At 53.4% G+C, this 17,475-nt stretch overlaps 6 protein-coding genes and 1 non-coding gene across 7 annotated transcripts; 4 read left to right on the top strand and 3 right to left on the bottom strand.

The window, feature by feature from the left end:
- Positions 1-87: 87 nt before the first annotated feature.
- Positions 88-3,641, top strand: BX661DRAFT_179146 (histidine kinase-like ATPase). The gene is made up of 7 exons (XM_051535100.1): positions 88-289; positions 382-585; positions 682-1,379; positions 1,527-1,783; positions 1,911-2,659; positions 2,783-2,882; positions 3,076-3,641. Exons 1-7 carry the CDS (start codon positions 187-189, stop codon positions 3,146-3,148), a joined length of 2,184 nt encoding a protein of 727 aa, XP_051393469.1. The 5' UTR covers positions 88-186; the 3' UTR covers positions 3,149-3,641.
- On the top strand, positions 3,642-7,205 carry BX661DRAFT_179140 (Isocitrate/isopropylmalate dehydrogenase-domain-containing protein). The gene has a single exon (XM_051535099.1). It carries the CDS (start codon positions 3,813-3,815, stop codon positions 7,125-7,127), a length of 3,315 nt encoding a protein of 1,104 aa, XP_051393468.1. The 5' UTR covers positions 3,642-3,812; the 3' UTR covers positions 7,128-7,205.
- BX661DRAFT_179137 (uncharacterized protein) lies at positions 7,168-8,704 on the top strand. The gene has a single exon (XM_051535098.1). It carries the CDS (start codon positions 7,342-7,344, stop codon positions 8,470-8,472), a length of 1,131 nt encoding a protein of 376 aa, XP_051393467.1. The 5' UTR covers positions 7,168-7,341; the 3' UTR covers positions 8,473-8,704.
- BX661DRAFT_179136 (uncharacterized protein) lies at positions 8,705-13,521 on the top strand. The gene has a single exon (XM_051535097.1). It carries the CDS (start codon positions 9,072-9,074, stop codon positions 13,452-13,454), a length of 4,383 nt encoding a protein of 1,460 aa, XP_051393466.1. The 5' UTR covers positions 8,705-9,071; the 3' UTR covers positions 13,455-13,521.
- Positions 13,522-13,594: 73 nt separating this feature from the next.
- On the bottom strand, positions 13,595-13,668 carry BX661DRAFT_t35. The gene has a single exon. It is a non-coding gene; the product is annotated as a tRNA-Val (tRNA).
- A 684-nt stretch (positions 13,669-14,352) lies between these two features.
- Positions 14,353-15,119, bottom strand: BX661DRAFT_204044 (DNA mismatch repair protein MutS; the record flags this gene model as incomplete). Its single annotated transcript, XM_051538548.1, has 3 exons — positions 14,846-15,119; positions 14,559-14,658; positions 14,353-14,455 (listed from the first exon to the last, which is right to left on the bottom strand). The coding sequence occupies exons 1-3, from the start codon at positions 15,108-15,110 to the stop codon at positions 14,353-14,355; spliced, it is 468 nt and encodes a 155-aa protein (XP_051393465.1). The 5' UTR covers positions 15,111-15,119.
- Positions 15,120-16,373: 1,254 nt separating this feature from the next.
- Positions 16,374-17,054, bottom strand: BX661DRAFT_204043 (uncharacterized protein). Its single transcript, XM_051538547.1, has one exon. It carries the CDS (start codon positions 17,045-17,047, stop codon positions 16,502-16,504), a length of 546 nt encoding a protein of 181 aa, XP_051393464.1. The 5' UTR covers positions 17,048-17,054; the 3' UTR covers positions 16,374-16,501.
- Positions 17,055-17,475: the final 421 nt, after the last annotated feature.

The following is a 17,475-nucleotide window of genomic DNA, read 5'->3' as shown; positions in this document are numbered from 1 at the left end:
CTGCCGCCCAAAATAGGCTTTTATTGCCCATGCATGTTTTGCTTAGAGTGTGACGTGTGCCGTGTGTGTTTCTAAATTGCCTCTACTTTCTCTTTGATCTATTTTTTAAACCGGTTCTATTTTTTAGACACGATTATTTTGCACACCACCGACTTGCGGCATATTGACTTTTACTCATTAGAAGCTATGGCAACAATGCAGAGACTACCTGACGAGACTGTGCGGCTGATCCGCTCTGGCGCCGCCATTACGGATATCGGCGACATAGCCATGGCCCTGCTTGACAACAGTACGTCAATGAAAACTCAGCAATAATTATTTAAATACCCGAAACCGACACATAGTCAGCTAACGCGCTTGGCGCTGTGCAGTTAACTATAGGCATCGACGCGGGCGCTACCAGGTTCAGGTTTGAGATGTCACTCGACCAGTTTTCCGTGGCTGCCAGGGATAACGGCTGCGGCATTCCGGCGGCCAGCATGGACGTGTTGGGCCAGCGGTACTTTACCTCAAAAAACTGCCAGGGCTGGGACCGACGGCACAAACTGTTGCTTGGCAAAAAAACGATCGGATACCGTGGCGAAGGTACAGTAATTTATAGGTTCAAACGTTGTTGAAAGCAAATACAGTATACTCGACATGCACAAATACTAATTTGAAACGCTCGTACTTTGATTCTAGCGCTGGCAAGCATTTCTCAAATTGGAATTGTTGATATCATCAGCCGGGACAGCGAGTCAAAAAGGGCATTTCGCTGCACAGTGCGCAATGAGAAGCGAATCTTTGGCGGCAGCTGTGCATTGGATTTGCTAGATGGGTACAGCACTGTTGTCAGCGTCACCAACATATTTGCATCCCATCCAGTCAGACAAAGAATTGTTGGCGAGACAGCCAAGCGAGTGGCAGACGACATCAGATCCAAATTGCAGGTTCGCTCGCTGGGTTGTCCAGAAATTGCGATCCAACTTGTAAAATCGACGGAAAATACGGTTGTATTTTCATATAGCTCGACATTATCGCTGAATCAGCGCGTATCGCAGATATACGGTCCGTCAATTGCTCACGGTCTTGACTTTATTGCCTTGGATTACGATGACTACCGGCTCTACGGATCAATGTCCAGGACACCCATCCTCAATCGCATCCAGCATATATTTGCCGATGGGTATGTGTGGGACTCGCCAGAACTAATCGGCATCATTCGTTCGGTGTTAAAGATGAGCGACTACACGAACAAGACCAACACCATTGGCAATCTTGAGTCATCTACCCGGTCGCGGGTGCTTCATCCAATGTTTATTCTGACAATTACACGACGCTGCGCCAAAGACACGCTCTCATCGTGCATTGACCACCAGACACGCAGAGACAGTTTTGAGGTACAGTTTTGAATACAATAGCTTTTCGTACTGGAAATGTTGTGCGCACAAGCTTGATACATTTAGCGAGAGAAGTTGGTTTTTTGGTTTGTCTTGGTACTGATTCTCGTTATGTCCTTTGCGCTTCATTTGTCATTGATTGCATAGGTCACCGCCGAGATCAAGCATCTTGTCGTTGTGGCTTGCATCAAATTTCTCCGCAAGCTGGGCCTGATGGACGACTCGCAAATACAGTCTGCAATGTTACTTGTGTCTGGCCCAAAGCAATTTGGCACGAAAAGGCGGTTTGAATGCACACCTGAAGGCATAAATGCCACCAGCGAAAGACTGAGCGCAGGAGGCAAAAGGCAAGACACACTGCCGAGCGTTTTAAGGACGGGCTTGATGCATTGCACAAACAGCAGGTCGGTATTTGAATTTTCAACTGAGTAACAACGGTTGATTTGGTAGAGGCGGCAAAAAAACAGCTGGATACAGCCCCATATCTAACACTGCACGATGTTGAGAACCCAAATTGACATTGCATTGTAGGTTTCCAATTCACACTAGCTCTCAATTTCCGAGGCAAAACAATTGTGAAAGTAGTTGTGCGTTCCCGGGCTCGTTCGGGACCAGAGTGCGGCACGAGATACCATTTGCCGGGGCCATGAACAGCAGCGACAGCAGGATCCCAATTGATATTGCAGCGCTCCAGGTCATCGGGCAGGCGGATCAAAAGTTTATAATGTGCCGCGAGCCTGCCATCTGGCTGGTTGCCATTGACCAGCACGCGGCTGACGAGCGTGTTCGCTTGGAAACTAACTACAGCAAACTCAGCCGCACATTGGACGCAATTTCGCGCCTGCCGCTCGCACACCCGGCGACAATGGCTGATGGCGTCAGCCTGTTAATTCCGCCGGTGCTGGTCGCGCTGAGCAAGCACAACTACGATGTGGTTATAGGCCTGCAGGAGAGGCTGCGGCTGCTGGGCATACAGCTGGCGACTCCCGAGATGGCAGAGCCGGGCAGGCTGGTCAGACACAGCGACACGGCAGTCCACATCACTTGCGTGCCGACGGTGCTGGCACCCCGCCTGCGCAGCTCCGGGCAGGGCGGCGATGGGTTTGCCAAAGAATTTTTGGTCGCGGCCGCCGGATGGTGCCTCGAGCACCACGCTGCGGTAAACACGCGCCCAATGAGCCTGCAGCGCGAAGCAGAGGCAAATCTCGACAACGCCTGGCCGGCGCTGGTCAGCGTTCCGGGCATATTCTTGGACACACTCAAGTCGATCTCATGTCGAGGTAAGTGCAAGCTGTTATGCATATCCGGATACGTCCCCTTTCTCCCTTCCCCAAAATAAGAAGTTCATGAGGAATTAAATTTGTGTGTCATCTGCCAACTGTATACTTTTTTTCGTGATTCAGGCGCGGTCAAATTCAACGAGTCCCTGGACCTTGGCGAATGTCGGGCAATCGTGGAGCAGCTGGCAGCGTGCAAATTCCCCGAGTTCTGCGCACATGGAAGGTAAAAAGGGTGAAGCTGTGGTCAGTGCTTTTGGAAATGCAGCCCCTCCCTGCATGCACCACTTGCACCAGCTGATAAAATGAGAATATATCAGTCAGATGCATGTGGTAATATAGCAAGCGCTCGGTCGATGTTTTTTTCCATCTAATCTCTGGCATTATTGCGTATAAAAAGCTGCGTCTCACGCATGTAGGAAGTCCATCGCACGGATCGCCAGGCTCGACTGTATGACAAGCAACCGGCGCGCAGACAGCGCGCCCGGATAAATTGTTATTCCAGCCGCCAGAAGCCAGCATAGAGGAGAGGGGGGAAGGGGAGGGCTGATGCGGCCGGGGGAACCGTTTTTCCTTAATCTCAGATGGGAAAATGTATTTCCCCTTTTGCGATCCAGCCCGCCAATCCTGCACGCTGCCAGGACCAATAGCAGACGTTGACTGTTCCAATTTTGCTAGCGGAGAAACTAGGGGCCGATCTCAAAAAGGAGCCTCAATACACATGTGACGAGCGCCCAACCTGTGGCAATTCGTGCGTCAGCACAGAGCAGCACTTGCAAGCAGCAATTTGGACAAACACTTTTTATTACTTCGTCGGCGGTTGGATGAGGGCGCAGGCACGATTAACGCTCTTTGTTGTGACTCACAGTGCCTAGGCTCGGGTCTGACATGGCATGATATGGTATTAACCACCGCTTCTCCCGCACAGCCCAAACAGGATAAAAGGACGCTGCTCGCAGCTATAGTACCCACAGCACAGACACACTTTTTCGTTTGAAACCAAACAATCTGCCATTTCATCTAATCTTTTCTCTTTTACTTCTTTCTTCTGTTGTCTCTTTAAACACTTTCATTATTGTAAATCAAGCAGGCATTCAGCCGAAAACACCGCCCTTTTTTAATCACACACACACACTCCACACAAGCTACAGCAACCATGTCCAAGGCTTTCAATGTTGTCGTACTCCCCGGAGACGGCGTCGGCCCAGAGGTCACTGCTGAGGCCATCAAGGTTCTCAACGCCGTCACGAGCGTCCGCGCTCGCGCCAACGGCGCCAAGATCAAGTTCAACGAGCACAAGTTCGGCGGCTGCGCCATCGACGCCACCGGGTCACCGTTCCCCGACGTGACGCGCGCGGCCTGCGAGAGTGCCGACGCAATCCTTCTCGGCGCTGTCGGCGGCCCACAGTGGCCGCGGCCGATCGACGCACAGGATCCGTCCAAGGGCCTCGGCCCTCGGCCCGAGCAGGGCCTCCTCGATCTGCGGAAAAAGCTTGATCTGTTCGCCAACATCCGGCCCATGACATTCCCTGCCAGCACTTTGACGAGCTGCTCACCGCTCAAGGAAGAGCTTGTGCGCGACGCTGAGTTTGTCGTTGTGCGCGAGCTGGTCGGCGGCATCTACTTTGGCAAGCGCGGTGAGGAGGACGCCGAGGGCAAGGCATTCGACACAATGGAGTACTCCGTGCCCGAGGTCGAGCGCATTGCGCGTCTGGCTGGTGTGCTGGCGTCGCGGGCGCGGCCGTCCTTGACAATCCACTCTATTGACAAGGCCAACGTGCTGGCCACGTCGCGCCTCTGGCGCCGCGTAGTGACCGACGTCATTACCCGTGAGTTTCCCAGCGTCAAGCTCGAGCACCACTTGGTCGACTCGGCATCGATGCTGATGATCAAGAACCCGCGCGCGCTCAACGGCATTGTGCTGACCGAGAACATGTTCGGTGATATTCTGTCGGATGAGGCATCAGTCATCCCCGGCTCGTTGGGCCTCCTGCCGTCGGCGTCGCTCAACAGTGTGCCTTCAGCCAGCTCGCCCAGCCGTGGCGTGTACGAGCCCATCCACGGATCGGCGCCCGACATTGCCGGCCAGGGCATTGCCAACCCCGTCGGCACCATCCTCAGTGCCGCCATGATGCTGCGTTATTCTCTGAACATGGAGCGTGAGGCCAACATCATTGAGCTGGCCGTGCGCCGCGTGCTCGACAGCAGTGAGCTCAACGGCTGGGGCATCCGCACTAAGGACCTGGGCGGTTCGGCGTCGACCTCCGAGATCGGTGACGCTATCGTGCGCGCCGTCATCCCCTACGCCGAGGGCCTCAACGTTGAGGACCGCAGCGCGCCCGTGGCAACTCTGTCCGAGCGTCCGTCTGGCCGTCGCGGCATGACCTTCTGCGAGAAGATTATCGCACACCACGCCATTGGCCTCGCGGCGCCCGGCGACGTCAAGCCCGGAGACATGGTCTGCGTGGGTGTCGACTGGACGATCGCATCCGAGCTGACTTGGAAGGGCATGGACAAGACGTACAACGCCATGGGCCGCCCCGGCGTTAACCGCAACGATCGCTTCTGGCTGGCCGTCGACCACACCGTCGACCCACGCATCATGGATCAGGCCAAGCCCAAGGAGCTTGTGTCGACTTCCGAGCTGTTTGCTGAGGAGGCGCACCTGATCGACTTCTACCGCCCCAACTACACCATCCTACACACTGAGTTCTACCGCGAGCGTGCGCAGCCTGGTCAGCTTGTCATCGGTGCCGACTCGCACACGTGCTCGGCCGGAGCCGTCGGCGCCCTGTCGATTGGTATGGGTGCCGCTGACGTTGTCATGCCCCTGGTCACCGGTGAGACGTGGCTGCAGGTGCCTGAGACCGTCGAGATCCGCTTCGTCAACGCGCCCCCCTTTGGCATTGGCGGCAAGGATATCATCCTCGACGTCCTGCGCCAGCTCAAGCGCAACACTGTCGCGTTTGAGCGCGCCGTCGAGTACACCGGCCCGGGCCTCAAGTACATGAGCTGCGATGCGCGCTTCGCCTGTGCCAACATGGCCACCGAGTTTGGCGGTATTGCTGGCGTCTTCGAGGGTGACGAGATCACTGCTGCATACATCTCCAAGCGCAAGAGCCCCGAGTACAAGAAACACTCGCTCTACTTCAAGGCCGACGAGGACGCCGAGTACGCCGAGTCGCACATTATCGACCTGTCGCAGATCGACTCCTTGGTCGCGCTGCACCCCAGCCCTGACAACGTCGTCCATGTTGACGAGGTCAAGATGGACCTCGACGGCTGCTTCATCGGTGCCTGCACGACCGCTGAGGAGGACCTTATCCTCGCCGGCCTGGTGCTTGAGGCTGGTCTCAAGAACGGTATGGTGCCGATCAAGGGCGGCAACCGCCGCGTCACCCCCGGCTCTGTGCCGATCCTGGCCAAGCTGCGCCGCCTGGGCCTGGTCGACGTCTACCAGCGCGCTGGCTTCACCGTTGGTGCCCCCGGCTGCTCGTACTGCCTGGGCATTGCCGCTGACGTCGCTGGTGACGGTGAGGTCTGGCTCAGCTCGCAGAACCGTAACTTCAAGAACCGCATGGGCCCCGGCTCGATCGCCAACCTGGCGTCTGCAGCCACCGTCGCTGCGTCGTCGTTCAACATGAAGGTCACCAACCCCCGCGAGCTGCTGGACCTCATTGACCGCGAGCGCTACAACCGCGTGATTGACATCTGGATGGACAAGGGCGAGGAGGTCACCATCACCGAGCCCAACCCCACACTCGAGGAGACCCGTGGCGAGACCATTGCGTCGCGCAACACTGAGGGCAGCGCCGGCCCCGAGTCGTCCAAGGACAGCGCCGAGCACCCTGTCGACAAGAGCACCTTTATCTCCGGCAAGGTGCAGCGCTTTGAGGACAACATTGACACTGACGCCATCATCCCGGCGCAGTTCATGCCCGGTGTGTCCGACGAGGACCTCGGCACGCACGCCTTCCAGTACTTCCGCCCCGAGTTCCGCGAGAGAGCCGCGCAGGGCTTCGACATTGTTGTTGCTGGCAGCGGCTTCGGCTCGGGCTCGTCTCGCGAGGAGGCGCCGCGCGCGCTCAAGGGCGCCGGCATCAAGGCCGTCATTGCCAAGTCGTACGCTTTCATCTACTCGCGCAACCAGCCCAACATGGCGCTGCTTGGCATTGTGCTCAAGGACGAGAAGTTCTACGGACTTGCGCAGGAGGGTGCCGAGGTGTCCATTGACCTGCCCAACCGCAAGATTCACTGTGCCGGCCACACCTTCCCCTTCAACCTGTCGACCATGGAGGAGCGCCTGATCCTGGGCGGCGGTGTCACCGAGATGTACAAGAAGTACGGCAACCTGCTCTTCCGCGCTGCCATTGCTGCTGATCCCGAGGCCGTCCTCAAGAACGCCGGCGGATCCTGCGGCAAGCCCAAGACGGCGTGCGGCGACGCCGATACCCAGCAGCTGGCCTGGTAATCAAAAGATTAAAAATCAGCTGTTCTTTTATTCTATCCTTCTTTTATGTTCCAAAATTTCATGCTTTTTTCATTTTCACTTTTTTTGTTGTTTGCAAGTGTGTGTGTACGTGTGTCGTTGAGTCACACACAACACACGCGCACCTTTTTTGCTATTTCCATTTATTTATTAATTCTCCACATCACCTATATATATTTTTTTACTTGTAATAACAATGTCCAATCCCGAACACAATCGCAAGCGGCTGGCCATGGGCATCGTCGAGTACCTCGAAAAGGTTGTCACTGAGGGCTTTGTCTCCGGCGATGGCGCTGAGAGTCTGGAAATTGCCAAGCAATGCATTGCCGATGCATTTGCCATCAACACCGAGGACGAGGAGCAGGTCAAGGATCTTTCGCTCAAGCCTTTCTCGCTGGACAAAGTGTTTGAGGTGTACCTGAACGCGCAAGTAAAGGCTGGAGAGAGCTTGAAGACCGAGGAGATCCCCATTGCCGCCCCCACTGGCCCGTCCGACGACGACCGGAAGCGCGCCGACGAGTTCAAGGCGACCGGCAATACCCTAGTCACCAAGAAGGACTATGTGGGGGCCATCGAGGCATACACCAAGGCCATTGAGCTGGTCGGCGACAACGCCGTCTACTATGGCAACCGGGCCGCAGCCTACAGCCAGAACGGCGACCACGAGGAGGCAGTCGAGGATGCCAACAAGGCGCTGGAGATCGACCCCAAGTACAGCAAGGGCTTTTCGCGTCTGGGGCGCGCTCTCTTTGGGCTGGGCCGCTTCAAGGAGGCCGCCGAGGCGTACGAGAATGGTCTGGAGCTGGATCCTCAGAACGCCGTCATGCGGGCGTCGCTGAACTCGGTGAATGCCAAGCTTGACTCATCATCTGCTATGGCTGAAACAAGCCGTTCGGCATCAGCCAGCGACGACGGTGCTGGCGCTGGTGCCGGTGCCGGTGCCGGTGCCAGTGCTGGTGGATTCGACTTTGCGTCGCTGATGAGCAACCCTGCGCTGATGGGCATGGCACGGAACATGATGGCTAACGGCGGGCTTGATAGCCTGATGAGCAACCCAGCTGTTTCACAGCTTGCTGAGAACTACCGCAACACTGGGCAAATGCCCAACATGTCCGATCTAATGGGCAATCCGGAGCTTGCCAACATGGCACGCAACCTTTCTGGAGGAGCTGGGGCCGGAGCTGGAGATGGAGCCGGAGCCGGGGCAGCGCCCGCGAGTGACAGCTCCAACCCTATGGCATCGCTGCTGAACAACCCTGCACTGATGAACATGGCGCAGCAGTTCATGCGCGGCAACAACAACAGCGGCGGCAACAGTGGCAATTAAATGCTTTTTTCTGCCTTATGTGTGTCCGCGAATCTGCCAATCGAACAAATCACTTTTGGTGATCAAATTTTATAATATCGAGTGATCCAACGAAATAAATTTCATGATCAAAAAATGGTTCCAAAAGCACATATATGCATGCATACAAATACTCTGATGCGAAATCTTCACGAACGGCGAGATCGAGCGAGAGTCGGGCTAATATTTTCCTTCGTGATTCGCAGTTTGCAATTCTGCATTCTAAATTTCAATTGAACATTTTTTATCTTATTTTACTCCCCAAACTATTATCAAGGGGGTATTGTTTGAAGCTTTTATATTTTTCTATATTTTCTATCTCTATTTCCGCAGCGGACTCGCAGAATTGTCAAGCCACTATCGTTGACGACCAGTGAACAAGGCCCGCAGCAGTTATTACTCGACAAGCGGATAGGTGTTTTTCTTTTCTTTTCTTTCGAACCAAAATTTAGATCGCACGCCGTCGAATTCCGCTCTTGAACCACTTTTCGTTACAGCGACACGGAGGATATAACGCGCCTTGACTCCAGGGGGGAACCAAGACAAAAGCACAGGCTAACGGAGGTGGAGAGGGCTGATCGATGCTCAAATACTCTAGGACGGTGGTATCGGCGCTCGAACGTCGAAGCGCTGGCTCCCGATCTCAACGACACTACACTTGCCAGTACCAGATCAGCAATCAAAACGCTGGATTGCAGGCCAGCAGCAGAATTTTGGTTCTGCGACGACGGCTGCAGTTGGCGCGCTACTCAACATCGGCGGGCAACGACAATGGTGGTGGAGATCAGCCACCGGTGAGGGCAAAGGCGGATAAGCTGGAGAAGATTTTGATGCGCGGATACAGTCCGTTTCTGACAAAGTTTTTCCAACTGCTGCCGACAGACGAGCAGAACACGCTGCGGGCGTTCAGCGACTCTCTGGTCGGTGGCAGCGGCAGCGGCAAGCACCTCTACCAGATGTACCAATCGCTGAAAAAACACAGGTTGCACCTGTACCTGACTATCCACGCGCTGCAGCGACTGATGGCGCGGATAGCAGCAGAGAATGGGATACCAGGGGACAGCCCGGACGGGCAGGCGTCGAGCGCGATACTGGGGCTGATAGACGACTACGACACAATCGGGTTCACACCGGGTACCAGTGAGTACACAAGCCTGATCCGGGCGCTCGCACACGAGTCTGGGCGAGAGCAGGAGGCGCTGCAGCTTCTGGACGACATTGTGGACCGCTCGGGGATCGCGCCGTTCATCCGGCTGTCGAAGAAAAGCGCCAACAAGGCGCGGCCGGCGCACGAGCGGATCCCATCGGACGAGGAGATTGCGCGCATGGAGCGGTCGCTAGCCGAGGCCGAGGAAAAGGAGCAAATGCTGGACGCTGGAGACGCGAAAGAGCTGGCCACCCAGTACTGCGACATAGACTCGGCCAGCGGCCTAGACCGCATCCAGCAGCTGGTCGTCGATCAGCGGCGGCAGCGGCAGCAGCAGAGCGCGCACGGTGGCGACAACGGCAGCTCGCTTCTGGTGTCGCGGCGGCTGTACCACGCAGCAATGCGCGGGTTTGCGCAGCTGTTCCACGTGCGCGGCGTCATGGCGGTGCTGGCACGGATGCTCGAGGCGGCGACGCATGTGCCGTTCAGCGTGGCCCAGCACCTGATGCCGAACAAGGAGACGTGGGCCATCGTCGGCGAAGTTCTTGTGCGGCAGCGCGACCGCCCGACATTTGTGCGGCTGTGGATCGACTTTATGAGCCGGGGCGCGCGGCCGCCGCTGTCGCTGACGCGCAGTCTGGTACAGATGCTAGCACGCCAGGCGTGCGTCGAGCAGGCTGTGTGGGTCATGCGCATCAGCCGCTGCCTACCCGACGCCGGCGACCAGCTGCCGATGGCGCCGCATGCACGTGACCACGTGCCGTGGGCCCTGAAGGTGCAGACCATGCACGTGGCGTCGGCGCTGGACGCCGCCACGGCGCTGGACGCGACGCTGATGACGCGCGACAATGCGCTGCGCCAGGGCCGCTCCGCCGCGCAGCTGCCATTGCTTGCGCCGCCCGACCCTGACATGTACGCCCAGCTGATTGGCGGCGCCGTGCGCGCTGGAAACGCCCGCCTTGCCGAGCACCTGTTTGCTGAGCTCGTCGCTGCCGGCGTAGCCCCTGACGGCGCAACGTACGGGCACTTGGCGCGGCTGTACGCGGACACGGGCCGCATCGAGCGCGTCTTTGTTATCGTGCGCGACTTCATGGTGCGCCGCCACCAGCTTGCCGCGCGCGAGGCGCTGGCGCAGGGCCACGAGCTGACGCCACACGCGCAGAGCGAACTGAAGGCAAAGCTGCTTCGCCAGGGCGCGCGGCTGCAGAGCGACGTTGAGTGCATTGCGCCGCTGTTGCAGCTGTACGTGCAGGCTGGCCGCGAGCAGGAGGCGCTTCTGCTGCTGCGCAGCTGGAACCGCATCTACGGCCGCCACGTCCCGGCCGAGAAGCTGGCGCTGGCGCTGCTGCGTGTGTACACGCGCCCTGAGGACTCGCACGGCGCAGAGGGGCTTGTGCGGCGCGTGCTGGTGCGGCTGGACGATGGCCAGACTGTGGGCCAGACTATGGGCCAGACCACCAACCAACCCACAGACCAGCCCACAGACCAGCCAAAGCCGATGCACATGTACGCCGAGTTGGTCAAGGCGCATTCGCGCGCTCGCAATCTGCCGGGCATCCTGGGCGTGCTGCGCGAGATTTTGGCGCGCGGGATGAAGCCGTCGCACGCCGTCTGGGAGCTTGTGATGCGCAGCTTTCTGCGTGAGCAGGCGCTGGACCTGTTTGACACCACGCACGCATACCTGCGCGACACGCTGAGCATGCCGCTGTCGATGCCGCTGTACGCCATGTGGATGCGCGCGCTGCGCAACCACGGCGATGTTGCCGGCGTGCAGGCGGCTTTCGACGAGCTGTTGGCACTGGGGCAAATTCCCACGCAGCAGCACTATCTGTATTTGGTGCAAACCTACGCCTACAACGGCTGGGTCGAGCGTGCCGTCGGCATTGTCGACAGCTTGCGCAAGCCCTACAGCTTGCTACGCCCCGGGATCAACCTCAACATTGCTGTCATTGAGGCCCATGTGGCATGCGGCAACATGGAGCAGGCCGAGGCTGAGCTGCACTACTTGCTCAGCAACACGCCGCTTTCCAAGAGCAGCATCCCGGCGCGCCCCTTCAACTACCTGATCATCGGCCACCTCTACGCCGGCAGCGGCCGCAAGGCTATGCATGTCTACGAGGACATGATCCGCTTGGGCATCAAGCCCGACGCGTACACATTCGCCGTGCTGATGCACTCGTACGCGCTGGCCAAGGACCTTGAGAACTGCATGCGCGTTTTCAACGAGATGATTCGCATCGGCATTGCCCCCGACTTGGCCATCTACACCATTCTCATCTGCGCGTTCGGCGCCGCGCGGAAGGTCGGCAGCGCCGAGCTGGTGTTCAACCAGGTTGCACAGGAGCAGGACCTATCGCGGTCGGTCAGCAGCCCCGCCGCACGCGCTGCAGCCGACGCGCTGGACATCTACGCCGAGGACCCAGCGCGCGCCGACTGGCCCTCGCTGATGGACACGCCCCTCAGTGCCGAAGACGATCCTGCATCCGAGCGCCTGCGCGCCCAGAGCTTTTTCAACCTCGACCCGATTGTCTACATCGCCATGCTCAAGGTCTACAACAACGCCCACAAGCCCATGCGCGCCCTGGCCACCTGGGACCGCTTCATCAAGAACTTCCCCGTCGTGCAGTGGAACCCGCGCAAGGGCGGTGTACTGTCAAAGTCTCTGCACTACACTGCCCAGTTCCACCTGCCAGCCTGGACGCTGTTACTGCGCACCATCAAGCTCTCGATCGGTGTTCAGCGTGTTCTGAAGAGGCCGTCCACAATGCCCAACTACTTTCACATGCCGCTCTACCCTAGCAACATTGCTCAGGTCATGGCCAGGCGGCTCGACCACAAGAACCTCATCAGCCGCATGGCCGCCCTCAGGGCCGACTCCGGCGCCGGCGCCGTCGCCCCAAATCCAGCTGCCCGCGCACCCCCCAGCAGGATGGCTTACCGCACCGATCTGGTCGGCGACCTGGAGGCTGAACTTGATGAGCGCACCTTCCTGGACCACGAGTGGTGCGTCAGACAGAGATACATGCAGCCAAAGCCCGTCTTTGACGAAGACAACGCCTTTTCTGACTTTGTCTACTGGATGCCCGACACGCCCCCACAACACAACCCCACGTACCCTGACTCAGCCGCAAGATTCAACGACAGCGCCAGCGATCTGGAGGCCTCGGAGCCCAACTCTGAGTCTGCCCTAGCGTCGCTTTTTGATTCCGACGGAAACTTCACAACCAAAAACACCCGGGAAATCGCTGCAATTGTCGCTCGTCAGTGGCGGGACCTTGAGAGCGCGGGATTCAAATTCAACAACATTCATGTCTCTGTGTACGTCCCTTGCATGCTCCTAGGCCGCCAGTACACAGACCTCGCACGCTTCTTGTCGCTAGTTGAACCAAAATCTGAGACGAGTGCGACAGACTTTACCAACCGCAACGATTCTACCACGGGATACAGGTACCACAACATTAACATTGCCCCGTACCTGACCGCCATGATGATTCGCCAGGTAAAGGTAATCAGGAGGCTCCTCATAACCACCCGTGACAGACGCATCATCCTCGATGCCCTTTTGAACGAGGGGAGTCAGCTGCGCTTTGACTACTTGTCTACCACCAAGTTAGATCCCGCAGATGTTGAACGCTCAGCTGATGTGCGTCAGGTTATGCGCGAAAGACGAGCGATTCATGCCGAGCGCGAGATCTCGTGGACATTGGAACTTGCGATGCTGAAGGATGTAGCCATGCAATGGCGCAGACACACAGATGATGAGCCCCTGCAACTAGGCATTGACCAAGCCATAGAGTCTATAACCCGGACAATATGATGACATCTGAGTTTTTTAAGTTTGCACCAATATTTTGTGTTTAATAGAAATGTATCTTTAATTTGAACTTTCATTTAAGTATCTTTGAAGGCCAAAAAAATATTACCATCATTTTTTATAACTAAAAAGTTATAAAAAAGTGATTTCTGCCAGGATTGAACTGGCGACCGTCTGCGTGTTAGGCAGACGTGATAACCGACTACACCAAGAAATCACATTGTGTAATTAACAAAGCTAATTAACCAATCTGATATTGTTTTCTACTTGTCCATAAAAGACCCAGTATACATAATTATTGCATTTGAAATTACATTTGGTTACGAGTGCAATTTTATTGATCCCCAGTGACATTCACCCTGACTTGGATGCTGAAAAGGAGCTTTGAAATGTTATTTTGATTATGCAAGCAGATTGTCAAACGAAAGTCAGATGCTGGAATTTTTGAAAATATTTTTCATGGCTGGATATGATTAGAATGTTTATAAATAAAAAGTATTATTTTTTTGATTTCTTCTTTAATTATTTTGCATAAACGAGTACAGCCCCAAATTAAAAAAGGCGTCTTTGCGCTTGCTCAAAATAACAAGCAACCTAGCATGTTAATACAATACACCGAACCAAATTAAACCAAACCAAACTGTGCCAAGTTGTGAGGGTTTTAAACAAGCATGCCTGTCTGTTTGCTTTCGTTTTATTTTTACCTGTGCTTGTGATGACAAACGACGTGATTTTAGCAACGACATTTTTAAAAAAAAATACGGGCGCTAACACAACTTTGCATTCTTACTATCAAAAAAGTGCCAAAGACTGCGTACATCGATGCTTGCTTTGCCATACTTCACGTACAATTTGTAATTACTTGTATTTGCATTCACAAAATGGCCTGCTTGCAAAAAAATTAAAGATACTTCAACGCACAATCCAGCACACTGCTAGGTATTCCGGCATCGCGCGCACAAGCAACTGCGTGGGAGCCCTGCGAGGCACGCTTGTCTGAAATCCTATCAAGTATAACGACACATCAAAACTGAGTGCAGGTGTATTATTTTTGCGCGTTTTGGTTGTCTTAAACATCCACCACACATGTGCATAGCTTTTACTTACTTGAAAAGAAACACTAGCCCTGACGATGTCTCGCAAAAATCCATGCATCTGACCTGCATGCAAGACCACAATCCTTGCGCACTAGGGATGCTGCGTATGTCTACAAATGTGAGTATACCAATGTGACTCTGGGAGCTGTATTTGCGGATTTAAATTGACAATGTATAATAACCTGCTGCTGCACATGTTGCTCCTATTTGTATCAGCACTGTCATCCCTGTTTATTTTTTGCCTGCAACTATTGGAGCTGCAACTCTGTTAAATAATCTGTTTTGGCCGGTTCTTACCTTGAAAATGTGTGGCCGCTATTATCCATGGCATTTTATCAGCCCTCCGGGTAAGAGACTGCAGCACACCACACAGCAAGCCCATGCCGTCGGCCGGATTTGTTCCGCGGCCAAACTCGTCTAGCAACACAACAGTATTGGCCGTCACCGCTTTGAGAATGGTCATGACAGTGCTAAGCTCGGAATTAAATGCACTTGTCTTGTGCGTAAGCGACTCTGACGAGATGCCAGCAACCAATATGCTGCTGGTCAGCCCTAGCTGCATGCTGAGTGCTGGTATGTGACTGCCAATGTGCGACATGAAAACCAAAAGCGCAGCTTGTTTAAGCACAATGCTCTTTCCAGAGCCGTTGGGACATACCAGCTGTTATGATAAAAAGTATTCATTAAGGATGACCTAAAAGAAAGCTAAAGGATGAACAGCCTCCACTATTCATATTCATTAGTATTTATATGTGCATATGAATTCCCGCATATCCAAGTAGGGAATTAACTGGTGATTAATTTATTAATCAATCGCCGGGGATAAGCCGCAAGAATCACCAAAAAACCACTTGTGGATTACTCCAGAGCTTCTGACACTTAATACAACGATTGCCATAGTACCCTGGGACAATAATGTCATCTTTTTATTAGTTTGCACGCAAAAATAAGGCTGGTACAGGAGCTCTTGGACCAGCAAGACGTACAACACAAAAACAACAAGTCTGAAATAGTGCACCTATCCACCTATGTGTGCCCATGCTGATATTTTGGGTTATAGGCCATAGCTGTGTCCCAGGTAACGGAAAAGCAGAGACCATTTAGCCAAGCATGCGCGCACATCAACCTAATTCATTGGCACATCAGATTTTCACTGCCGCTGGAAGCACACCAGTTCAAACGCTTTGTGTACAGCCATATTTTAATAGTTTAAGCTTTCTCAAACATGTGTGCCCACAAACAATTATAAAAAATTGGTCCTTTTTACATTAAGGTAGAGTATATTTTTCTATTTTTTGCTTTTACCCATTTTTCTTTTCGTTTAAAATAATTTCAGCATAATAAAATTCGATATTTAATTAAAATTGTTCAAAAGTAAAAAATAAAATTTTATTAAGAGAATATTGTGACAAATAAGCTAAGCTGCAAAAAACAACTGAACAAGTGCACTCCAACCAATTTTCAAAGCTACATGTGTCTGCTAGATGTGTGCTATCACACGAAACTCTGCTTGGTCAAATGACCCTGTCTAAAGCAAAAAAACACCTTTAGTCTCAAATGTCTCATTGGCGCTGACTCTTGCATCAAACACATACAAGACTACTAAATGGCGGTCACTCCCAACAGGCTATGGAGTCTGTCACTGGTGTCGGGTTCGGAGACAAGATCAGGAAAGTTTTCTTCTGATAGAGCTCCTCACCGGCCACTTCAGGGACAGCGAGCGAGTGGAGCAGACGGCATTTATCAGTAGTGGGTAGGATGAGGCAGTCAGCGCCTCTAAATACATTAAAGGAAAGGCGAATTGAACAATAAACAGTGATATAAAAACAAGCAGAGAAACATGCACAGCATTACTTGTAGCAAACAATATATAACAAAGAACCTTGGCTTTAGCAGCATCAAGTTCAAAAGTCAACTGTAGCATTACCTATTCTTGAATCAATAATGGCTGAATTACAAACTGGCGATAATATCATCCAGTTCCATGGCTTGCTCAGCATAATAGCTGGCATTTTCAGCATTCCGCTTGGCATCTTCAGCAGCATAGAAAGCAAAAAGAGCATCGAGCTCGTTATCGGACTCATCAGTGAGCTCAGTATTGTATCCTTCACAATCTGATGGGTCCAATCCTGCTATTTCCGCGAGATGGGATCTATAGCTGCGTCTGGCAGTCGGAATTGCATTAGCGGCGGCGGCATAATCGGCATCATCTGTGGGGGCAGAATAATCAGCACCATCAGGAGAATTAGCGTCGACGCCATTATCAGTGTCATCGGCGGTGGCGGCAAAAATACCACCAGGCATAGTGGAAATGGCATTGGCCTTTGGTGCTGCGGCCAAAAGATAAAGGTAAATAACAATAAAAGTAAACACAAATACAGAAATGAGGATAATTGGTATAGCCAGCTCCTCCCAGTTGACGTTACAAATCTCAAATGAGGGCAGCTTGGTGGATGCCGTTGGTGGGGGAGGCGGGAGAGGAAAAGTAATAGTAAGCATTTTGAATAATTTATAATAATACGAAAGATAGTTGAGAGAAAAAAAAGAATTGAATCATGAGCAGGCGTCAGTTTGTCGCATTTTAAATGTTCTCAGTTCGCTTAGTTCTCGCTGTCCTTGCTGCTTTTGCCGTTATATTCATCCTCTCCGCTTTTTTGTTTTCGGCTTTATTTTTAATATGGATACATTTGTTTCCTGGCGGCTTTTTATATTTTAAAATGTAATCAAACTTATGCATTTTTCAAATTCAACCCGAGTTGACCATTGTTCTATTGCGCGTGATTATGATTTTTGGCTTGTTTTACCAAATTACCGAAAATTTCCATATTCTCTTTATTGCCACTTTTTCTACAAATTAAATACAGTTTTTAAAGACTGCCATTTTATCTACACATAGTATAAAAATTCCGGGCAAAAAGGCCTTCTAT

The sequence above is a fragment of the Kickxella alabastrina genome, assembly GCF_025024165.1.
Source record: "Kickxella alabastrina strain RSA 675 chromosome Unknown BX661scaffold_5, whole genome shotgun sequence".
Taxonomy (NCBI): Eukaryota; Fungi; Kickxellomycota; class Kickxellomycetes; order Kickxellales; family Kickxellaceae; genus Kickxella; species Kickxella alabastrina.
Note: the sequence above shows the minus strand (reverse complement) of the source record. Positions and strands in the feature narration are given on the sequence as shown.